Source organism: Orycteropus afer, unplaced genomic scaffold (genome assembly GCF_000298275.1).
Source record: "Orycteropus afer afer isolate SDZICR_OR568_19922 unplaced genomic scaffold, OryAfe1.0 scaffold00358, whole genome shotgun sequence".
Taxonomy (NCBI): domain Eukaryota; kingdom Metazoa; phylum Chordata; class Mammalia; order Tubulidentata; family Orycteropodidae; genus Orycteropus; species Orycteropus afer.
The window spans coordinates 3,198,838-3,210,081 of record NW_006921945.1 but is presented as its reverse complement, the minus strand read 5'-3'; the positions used below and the strand labels follow the sequence as shown (position 1 = coordinate 3,210,081).

The window sequence follows — 11,244 nt, the reverse complement described above, 5'->3', positions numbered from 1 at the left end:
ACTCTGTCCTCTAGGGGCGCTGTGAGTCAGAATCGACTCAATGAGAGTGGGTCTGTTTTTGGCTTTCTCTGAACTTCAGTTACAGGTGATGCATTTTGGGGACTGGATAAGGGTGCTGGCTAAGCGACATGACAGACATAATTAATGACACTGAACTCTACATGTTGAAATGGTCAACACTTCGTTAAAGGTATTTTTTCCACAATTTTTAAAAATGAAAAAAAAAAAAAAGTTTTTCCTTCTGCCATGGCAAGTGGCACTCTTCCAGGGGGTGGCTGCCCACAGCCTGGGCCCTGGGTAAGGGGGACAGGAGCAAGGCCCCAGGGGGTCCATGATGCACCTCGGTCACCCCCGGGCTTTGGGGGCTGTTTGTTACTGTGTCATAACCCAACCTGCTCTGACTACTGAATCCCCATCTTACAGAAGACAACAAGCCTGGAGATGCATGAGTTGGAACCGGGCCTTGAACTTCTGGCTCCACACCCTGTATCATTCCTGTGGACCATGCTGCCCCACTCACTCTGAACCAACATGGTGGGTGGGCTTTCAGCAGCACTTACAAAGTCAGCCAGCTTGCCCACACAGGTGCTTCTAAATGAGCCCCCTTGGAGCTATTTTCAAATTTGTGTAGCCTCAGTGTAAGTAAGTTTGAGAAGTACCATCATTGGAGAGCAGTGATAGATCTTGAGAGAAGGAAAGAAGGGCGTAGACATGTCAACATTAGCAACCAAAGATGTGAGAGAGGACACAGCCAAGTGGAAGAAATGACACCAAACAGGATTCAGGAACAGAGGGCACATTAGCCACCCACGCCCCATGTGCCCACCGGTGGATGGATACCGACCAACCCAAGTCTTTCAGGCCAGAAGGACACAACCTGAACCAGTGTTTCCAGGTCAAGTGGTGTATTTGCCTTCGAGGGACTTCGCCTTAGAAGAAACAGAGTCACTGTTTCCAACAAACCTGCTTGTCCTGGTGCAAACCGAGGCCCTAAGGAAGGGTTCTCAGGAGGGAGGCTCTTCCTTCTTGTGAGGGACGCAGGTGCACAGGGCGGCCCTGTAAGAGCTCATCCTTGGGTTGGTCCGGCACACAGAAAGGGACTGGAGAAACTTACATGTGGTTGAAGAGGCTGAGGATCACCCCAAACACCATCTGGACAATCCCCAGGATGACTGACATCTTCATTTTGTAGGAGTTCAAGAAGGTCAGCTTGTTCGAGGCAAGGTTCCAGATCTGGGTGAGAAACATGAGCACACACGAGACCCGAGTTCAGGAGCTGTGGTGGGCCTGAGGCCACAGGTCCGTTTCCGAGGCAGCCGTGGCACCCACGACATTTTCAGTGTTAGTCTAGTTCAGCCTGCCATGCAGGCTCAGAAATGGGAAAGGACCATGCCCCCAAAAAGTGACATTTAATGACACAATGTCAGAACCATCAGCACCATTTCTCACTTTATGAATTTTCACCAAAAAGTTGAGTGAAAGAAACAGTCATTCCTGAAGGAGCAGGAGCCATTCCCATTCCAGGGAAATATCAAGGACCTGGAAGGAAACGGGAAAAGCCTACAGCTTTCTTCCCAATTGTAAACAAAGGGACGTTCCTGAAAGGTACAGTGAGATTTCAGACTGCTCATTTCCCTTATTAATGGCCTGTAGATCTTCAACCCAATAATTCATCCAATCCCTTCTTTAAAATACCACCTCTACTCCAGATTTCAATGGGACCTCCATTAGAAGGGAGCTCTGATGGCGTAGTGCCTAAGGCATTTGGTTGCTAACCAGAAGGCTGGAGGTTCAAACCACCAGCCACTCCTCGGAAGGAAGATTGGGCAATCTACTTCCCTAGTGATATCATCTCGGAAACCCAAGGAGGGGTGACTATGAGCTGAAACCAACTCAACAGCAGTGACTTTGGTTTTTCGTGGGTTTTTTTGGTCCTGTTAGAGGACCTGACTGGGCACTTTGCAGGAAGCTGCTCTGTGGACAGGGTCTCCTGAGAGTGCCGAGTGGGTCACGGTCCCTCCATCTGTGTGTCCCTGTTTAAATGGCGCTGCCAGAGGGGGGACATGTGTGCCCACCCATCCCAAATGATACAGACACCCAGACACATCGGTGGGGGCAGGAGCTGACCAGGGCCTCGCCTGGTTGGTGACCACGTCGCAGACTTTCCTCTTCTCCACAGAGGTCCGCTCCTACCTCACCTGGCCCGAGCTCTCTTCCTCTTCGGGTACGTCAACTGCCTGCCCCCAAACCTGCAAACGTGTCAGGGGTTTGCTCTGATCCTCAAAGGCAACATGACCACAGTCATCTCCTCACCATTCCTCTGAAAACCACTTGTTCTTCCAAACTTCTGTTGAGGGGCAAACAGCCCTCTGCCTACAATCTCAATACACAGTCAGCTTGCCTCTGCACACACACATCACACTCTCACAACAGACACACCACACACATACACAAACCATCCACACATACAGAAATACATGTATCACGTGCTTACACATACACTACACACATACAGAAATATGCACATCACACGTGCACACACACCACACACATCACACTCAAATCACACACAGACACACCACACACATACCATACACACATCACACTCGCACCACACACAGACATACTACACACATACACAAGCCATCCCCACATAAATACATACATCACACACTCAGACACACCACACACATACCACACACACACACATCACATACATACACAAACCATCCACACATGCAGAAAACCACCCATCACAGGCTCACAGACACCACACACACACTGTTACGTATGGTTGCTGTGATGATCTCAAGTCACCCAGCCTTTTACGTCACTGACATTGTCATGTGTGTTGCTATAAGCCTCTGGTTGTAATCCTTTCTGATTTTAAAGCCCCAGGTGTAAGTCACTTCAAATGTGAAGTTAGACACAGAGAATTTCTAAACTTAAAAACAGAAACATGGATACCTATGACGCTCACTAACCAGCAACTGTAAGTCATCAGAAACTGTAAACATCAGTCATTAGGAAGTTATTCTAACTTTGGAAGCAGATCACAGAGGTGTGTGAAATATGCCATAAACAAGGACATAAATATATAACAACCCTTTAATTTCTAATCAAATCTCTGTAAATTGGCCTGGAAACATAAATGTCACTAAACAAGTCCCATAATTCTTAATTAATTAAATGTCTAGAAATATGTCATTAGCCATAAAACATACCAATTACAGTTGAATATGACAGCACCTAAGCTTTCTCTGTGATGTCAAGATAAGGAAATTGTATGTAAATCCTCAATTTCTGCTCCCTTTTGGAGAAGACAGTGGGAAAAATATTTGTCTCGCTGTCTCTGAACACTGCAAGACTACTCAGACCCTGCTCACGTCCCTCGACCTCGGATCCTAACTAGTTATGGGGACCTCTTCAGAGTCTGAGGGGTGGTCAAGTCTTCCTTCCTGAGACCACACATTGAAGGTAAAAGCTTGACACCTAAGGATTTGGACTGTAACTACTAAACCAACATTGTAATGGTCCATTCCGACTCCCCAGTGCCAGACGAGTGCCTTGAGGTCTCACTTGTGTGTCTCTTCCGTGACTTCCCTGCAATCAACTAAATGAATTTATGCATGACAACCTGGGAATGTATTTATTTATTCTGAATCTAAGAATCCTACAGGACACACGCCCAAGGCTGGGAACTGTGGCCCGCTGGCTGAGTCTCTCCTTACCGTCCTGAGCTACTGCCAGCCGGGCAGCCACTACGGAGACTGCTGGGAACATGGGGGCGGGCAGTGAGAGCTGCCCAACACCAGAGGGCTCCTCTGTCCTCTCTCCACCTGCCCCGGCATCTGCTGTGGGTTGATTGGTGTCCCCAGAAAAGCTCTGCTCAAGTCCTAAGCCCTGGCCCCTGTGTACGTGGCCTAGTTTAAAGCAGTCATTGTTGTTGTTACGTGCCCTCGAGTCGGCCCCGACTCATAGCGACCCCTCCTTGGGTTTCCGAGGCAGTATCACTACAGAAGTAGATTGCCCCATCTTCCTTCTGAGGAGTGGCTGGTGGGTTTGAACCACCGGCCTTCCGGTTAGTAGTCAAGTGCTTTAGGCACTATGCTACCAGAGCTCCTAAAGAAGTCATTATTAAGATGAAGTCATACTGGAGTGGGGTGTGCTCTCATCCAATGTGGCTGGTGTCCTTCTGAGAACAGAAGACACACAAGACGCAGAGACACAGGGAAAATGGCCGCGTGAAGATGGGGGAACAGACATGATTGTGCCCCAGCTGCAAGCCAAGGAGCGCCTGGGCTACCAGAAGCTGGGAGGGACCAGGAAGGCTCTTGCCCCTGGACACCCTGACCCTGACCCTCTGTCCTCTAGAACTGGGAGAGAGCACAGCTCTGTTGTTTAAATCACCCAGTATGTGCTCAATCAAGCACAAAATATTCAGAAAGCACCATGAGAAGTCCCAGCTGGAGTGAAGGGCAAATATTGTACTAGGAGTCATAATGAGATGCTGAGTTTAAGTCAACAAATCACACCTGAGAAATGTATATTATATAAAAATTAAACGTCTCATTCCTATGTCATGTGAATGCTGATACACGCAGAGAAGGCGTCTACAGGGAGCAGACTGGGGCAGACAGGGTTACTGAGCATAGGTGGGCTGTGAGGGACAGGAGCCCTGGTGGCGCAGTGGTTAAAGCACTTGGCTGCTAACCAAAAGGTTGGCAGTTCAAACCCACCAGTGGCTCTGCGGTAAAAAGAAGTGGCAGTCTGTTTCCATGATGATTACAGCTTTGGGAACCCTATGGGGCAGTTCTATTCTGTGCTATAGGGTCTCTATGAGTCAGAATCGACTCACCGCCAGTGGGTTTGTGCGTGAGAGAGAGGGGGGCAGACTCTATGAGAACCAAAGGTCACTCGGACTATAAACCACCCCTGGACCCCTCTCCACTCCTGCCCCCACCTGCTTCCTAATCATGAAATTCCTTTGCCCCCCAGTCTAACTGTGTTTGTTTGCAGCACTTTGTAACTTAAAAATCTCCTTTTAAGGGCATGACCTCTCCAGATAAAACTTAGAATATAAACACCCTTGGGTGGCAATGTAAACAAATCCAGGGAGATCTTGCTGTTTAATGAGAGACCAGGGGGGAAGGCCGAGGGAGGACCCTGGGAAACCGAGAGGAGAAGACCTACAGCGTGGAAGAGGCCAGGAACCCATTTTAGAGCCAGGACTGTCTATCCAGAGCCCCTGCAAATGGTGAAGGGTCTGGTCGCTAACCAAAAGGCGGGCAGTTCGAATCCACCTGGGAAGAAAGACAGTGATCTACCTGCAAAACACCAGCCAGTTCTACTCCGACACACACAGAGTGTCCGTGAGTCAGGCCAACTCCCACGGCTCGTTTACTGTTTACTCAACCATCAGCGTCCACAGCTGAAGTCTCTCCCGCAGAGAGCTCAGAAGCAATCTTGGTGGGCTCATCTGGAGCGCGCGGCTGCCTCCTGGTGGTGATGCACACGGCCGCCACGAATGGTGTGAACCCAACCCCAGCTATGCCGGCTGCTGGAGGAAAAGCACTTTTGTTTGGCTTGGCTTGGATCCAGCTGACTGAGCAGCTATTTAAACATGTCCACAGGACGAAGCAAATAAGCATAAACTCCCTGAGTCCCTAAACGGCTTAATGACGTTTTCTAAGGGAAAGGCCATGCAAAAACAAACAGATGACACAATCTTCTCTTCAAACTTTTATCAATGCTATGCCATGAAATAAAGCAAATTTACGCTTTTCTAAGAAAAAGGGAGCTATATTACTCACAACAAGGAAATCCCAAAGAAAGGGACTTAATTAGGGTGCTAAATGGCTTATTTAACACGTGTATTTACTGGGCAACCAGGACCCTGGGTGACTATGAACCACCAGTGGTGTTTGTGGTGGAGAAGAAGGCAGCCGACTGGGAACCACGTGGAGGGTCCCGGAGGGGCTTTACCAGAAGCCAGCTCTGCGTCCCAACATCCTGCAAATACATGTTATTAGTCTGCAACATGCTGGCGTGGCGGGTTCCGGCACCTTCTTTCTCTCTACCCAAAGATCTCCAAACCAGACATTTTTTGTTGTTATTGTTGTGTAAGATTATCATTATTAAAGTGAACAATGTGCTTTTAATGTATCAGTAAGTTTATGACAAGCATCCAGAGAGAAAGTCAGCGAAAGTACTAGTTTTCTATGTATAAAGTAGACATTAAACGGTGCACAGGGGGAAGTGACCTGCCGACCTCCCCGTAGCGTTTAGATGAGTGAACCAGACAGACCCAGTCCCTGACTTATCGCTCAGTGCCTGTCTGCCTGCGCCATTTGGACATTCTGCAATAGATGCTTGTGGAATGAATGAATGCATGCTGAGCAGGGCCCTTATAACAAATATCTAACCCGAGAAGGCACAATTACCGGATCAATCCCAAACGGGTATGGGTTTCCAGAGTACACTCCCGGGACGGCCGGGTCCAGCTGTAAAACGGGGTTTGTCTCCACGATGTGATCGCTACGGGAGGAGAGAGGAAGAGAGCCGTGGTCAGCCAGCGGTCAGACAAGCGGAACAGCAGTGCTGGGTACTGTGGGCTGCGGCCAACCCGAGGACTGCGGGGAGGTGCAACCCATCCCTCCGGCCCAGCGACGCAGCCCTCGAAGCAGGAGTCCGATCTGCTCAGGACCTAGTGTCGTCCCGGGTGCAGGGTCACACGTGTCTCCCTCCTGCCCCAGGGAGGCCACGGTCTGCATTTCCAGAGAGCTCGCCCTCTGCTGAGTAAAGACAACCGACAGTGCCAACACGTCAGAAAAGAGGCGGAGGGCAGGGATGACGTTACGCACAGCCCTGGGTGTCCCCAGCAGGTGGGCAGAGAACCAGAAAGTCTGAGTGTTCTGGGGCTGCTGCAGTAAAAATGCAAGTGGGGGGACGCTGGGCCTGGAGTCCGTCTCTCCAGCTTCCTGAGGAACTGCCAGGCGCCTTTCCACGGCACCAGCATCCCTTTACAATCCCTCCAGCAGTGGACGAGGGGACTAGCGTGCCCGGATCGTTACATCCTCCCCTCCGCTTTCAGAGTTAGACCAGGCTGCTCTGAACAGCCACAGAAAGCGCCCTTATGGAGGCCCGGAGGCGTCAGATACTGGACCGGAACCTCCAGTTCCAATCTGTACCCTGCTGAGAGCAAGCCTGCCGCCCTGCGCTTGGACTAAGTCCTTCCCCACGGAGCCTTGCTTCTCTAGGCCCTGCAGCCCACCTGCTTCACCCATTTGCACAATAGCTCCTGGCACATGGAATGCGCTCCGTGAACCAGCCGCTGCGCGGTCAATTCCAGCTCACAGTGACCCCCCGTGTGTCAGTGGAACTGTGCTCACAGGGCTGTCAACGGCTGATTGTTTTCAAGTAAATGGTCAGGCCGCACCTCTGGATGGACTCAACCCAGCAAACTTTGGGTAAGCAGCGAGTGTGTTGCCCGTCCGCACCACCCAGGCTCTGCAATGGTCTTTAATTGAGCTCTGGTCTGTAAGAGCCCTTCCATGTGTTGCAGCCGTCAGCACAGTCACTCAGCAAGGGGCACCAGGCCTTGCCCTCCGTGGGTGGGACACGTGGACGCCACTCTAAGCCCTGCCAGGTACAGACTCCCCTGGCCCTGAAGACCCTCCCGGAGGCCACGTGGACAGCCCATGAGGAGCGCCCAGTCTGTAAACTTACTTCCACGTGCCGTTCCTGAACATGGGCCGGACACTCCATGAAGACCCAAAGATGTTGAGAGACTTGGAGAAGCAGTCGTTGTAAATGAGTCCGGTGTACACAGAGAAGATACCCATGAGCAGGATCAGGTAGCGCCCGTGGAAGAAAGTGCTCCAAATCTGGCCTCAAAGACAGAGGGCGGTCAGCAGGGCCGAGCCAGGCCCCAGGGGCAGCTCCAGGGCTGCCTGAGGTGAGCCCTGCCCGGCAGCAGCCCAGCCCCCCCATACAAAGCCCACACGTGGCATATCAGTGAGCCAAAGACGGCCCTCCATGTGGGCTCTGGGTCCACATCTTCATAGCAGGCTGATGCCGGCTGGCCCCACAGCCAGCTGATGCCAAATTCAAACCTTTATTCAATGGCTTTGAAAACAGCCCAGAGAAGCAGCCTGAACCATGTAGAGGCCGTGCCGGCCTCTGCAGCCGCTGGTAGGATAAACCCTGAAGTCGTCAGGACTTCACCCCGGCGGCTCTTCGGAGCTCTGGCCCGGAGGCTGCACACCTCGCTGCAGAGGAGCTCTGTCTAGACCGAAGCCTCGCCTCTGCTCTCCTTCTGCCCCATGGGAGCAACCTTGCCCCCTTCCCTTTCCCTTGCGCCACGTGCTTTTGGAGTTTGCAGGGTCTCCTGCTGCAAGGGATGGGGGCGTCAGCACGTGGACCCCACAGACTGCTCAAGCACCCAGGCTGGCGTCTTCTGACCACATCTGCATCCCAGTCCAGCTCTGTGATCCCTCGGACTCTCAACCCACAGAGTGACTGCCCAGCCCCTGCCAGTGACCCGGAAGGTTCCTGCCTGGTGTCCATTAGTGTGGAAACCAAAACCCAGAGGCCTGTGGCGGCGGATGCAAGGTGTTAACAACAGGAGAAGCGGCGTGGAGGGGGGAGGGCCATACGGGACCCTCAGTGCCTTCTGCACGATTTTTCTGTAAACCTAGAGCTGCTCCCAGAGACCCACCAATTAAAGGACACACATAAGCTTTGTCTTACTTAGTTCAGCCCTGGTGGCATAGTGCCTAAGGCATTTGACCCCTAACCAGAGGGCTGGTGGTTCAAACCCGCCAGCCACTCTATGGAAGGAAAATGGGGCAACCCACTTCCACAAAGATTTATCACCTCAGAAACCCAGTGGGGGGGTCTCTGTGAGTTGGAATCGACTCGATGGCAGCGGGTTTGGGTTTTTTGGAAAAAAGAAGAAAAAAGTAACTGAACGGAAGCTAAGGCCTCAGGAGCTCAGGAAGGGCGTGAACATGCTGCTGAGCCCACGGAAGAAGCATGTGCTGGCCTCGGGGACTTTAGGTTCTATGGCCAGTGGTCAGATCTTTACTCATTTTGTCAGGAGGCTGCGTAGCACACAGGTGTTTTCCTGTAGCACCAGAACCGGGCACCAGTGGTTCTGAGACAGCAGATGTGTGGCTTTGAGAACATAAACACTTAATGAGGGAAACAACATCTGTTTAAAGTGCCTGCCGTGGAAAAGCGATATTGGTCATGGGAGCTTCTGCCCACGAGCCCAGGTTATGATTAACCCCCTGTGATGTCACTGAACCGGCTTCAGTCCATTCCCCTGGAGTGGAAGGTGGCAGATAGGCCTAACCGCAGAGCATAGTCCCCGCTCCGCCAGGTGGGTTACAAAGAACACAGGGATGCTAACCGTTCCACCTGGACTCAGTGCAGACCCTCGACTGTCCCAGCGAAGCAGTGAAGGGCCCCTCATGGACAGCAGGGAGCCGGGAGGCCAGACCCTCAGGACTTCTCGGGCTTTCACAGGAAGGCAGGTCGGGGGCTCTGCCACCAACAACCCTCCTGGCACACGATCCTCCCTGTTCGCAGGTCTCGTGTTGGTCCGCTCGCTGGGGTTTCCCGGTAACCCAACACTGGCACTCACGGTGTCACTCCAGTCACTCGTGGGCAGGTTCCAAGGGCAAACACAAATCAGAGGAGAGGGGGTGGGGCTTAATTCTTTCTGTTGGGGAAGAAAGGGGGGAAGAGACCTCCCCCCTTTCCTTGAGAAACAGTGCCAAGCTTTCTCAGCTGGAAAAGCCTCTGGCCACTTGACATCCCAAGGATGTCCCTCCTGGGCCTGGAGGCTAGTCAGTCCAGGAAGGCAGGGCCCTTATCTGTTTCCTGGGACAACAGGGGGTTAACCTGGCACTGGGCTCCAGATCACAAATCTCCCCCCATCATAAAAATCAAACCAAACCAAACTCACCGCTATCTAGTCGGACCCGACTCATAGCGACCCCTCCTTGGGTTTCTAAGGCAGTATCTCTACGGAAGTAAATTGCCCAGCCTTCCTTCCGAGGAGGGGCTGGTGGGTTTGAACCGCCAGCCTTCTGGTTAGCAGTCAAATGCCTTAGATACTATGCTACCAGAGCTCCTCTCATCATAAAGGAGACATTATTTTTTCTTTGGAGAAAGGTAAACAGTAAACACAGGTGGTCACCCCAACTACCAAGTGACTTCAAGATGAACTCTGAGTGACAAACGGTTCTGTCAAGTCCTCTTACTTGGGGACTAGTTATCACTTATCTCAAGAACAGAAAGAAGAAGGCGATGATGTGTAGGGAGCTATGGAGGCATGAACTAGGTGGTAGCTGCTTGGTTATATAAACCCCAAACCAACTCTACAGCTGTGGAGTCCATTCTGACTCACAGCGCCCCTAGAGGACAGAGTGGAACTGCCCACAGGGTCTCCAATGCTGTCAGTCTTCACAGAAGCAAAGCCCAAACCACACCCACTGCCGTGGAGTCCATTCTGACCCACAGCGTCCCTAGAGGACAGAGTGGAACTGCCCACAGGGTCTCCAAGGCTGTCAGTCTTCACAGAAGCAAAGCCCAAACCACACCCACTGCCGTGGAGTCCAATCTGACCCACAGCGCCCCTAGAGGACAGAGTGGAACTGCCCCACTGGGTCTCCAAGGTGTCATCTTTGTGAAAGCAGACTGCCAGGTCTTTTTCTCCCATGGAGTGGTTGGTGGGCGCAAACCACCAATCTTTCAATTAACAGCTGAGTGTTGAATCACTGCATCACCAGAGCTCCACTAGACTATATAAAAGGATAAAAATTCCACAGTCTTCGCAGTGTCTATAGCGGATTGTCTGTGATGTGTTTCACAGTCTGGTTTAATGCTTATTCAACAATAAGACTGCTTTCCTTGTTCTCTAATGTTGTGGCGTTCAGGTTAGCAGGAGACTTTGGTTAAATTATGCTTCCCCAACAACCTGCTGAGTGGCAGAAGTTTTGAGCGACCCAATGCACAGGCCCCACTGAGGTGGAACAAGGCCACGGCATGGGCCGTTTTGTTCCGCACGCAGACTGTAACCACATGTATATTTTGTAATCCAGTCAGTGCCACGTTTTTCCTGTTTTTGCACTTTTTGTGGATGATTTCGCTGTTAAAATGGCCCCAAGCATAGTGCTGAAGTGCTGCCTACTGTCCTAAGCTAAGGAGGCCATGTTGTGCCTTCAGGAGAAAACG

General features: G+C 51.6%; 1 protein-coding gene across 1 annotated transcript in view; it reads right to left on the bottom strand.

Annotated features, from left to right (window-relative positions):
* The window catches only part of ATP6V0A4 (ATPase H+ transporting V0 subunit a4), a 59,207-nt gene that overhangs the window by 15,512 nt on the left and 32,451 nt on the right, over nucleotides 1-11,244 (bottom strand). Inside the window, exons 11-13 of the mRNA XM_007952796.1 lie at nucleotides 7,729-7,891; nucleotides 6,444-6,537; nucleotides 1,115-1,233 (exon numbers count right to left, since the gene is read on the bottom strand). Of these exons, the coding sequence (XP_007950987.1) occupies nucleotides 1,115-1,233; nucleotides 6,444-6,537; nucleotides 7,729-7,891 (376 nt within the window). The remainder of the gene's footprint in view (nucleotides 1-1,114; nucleotides 1,234-6,443; nucleotides 6,538-7,728; nucleotides 7,892-11,244) is intronic.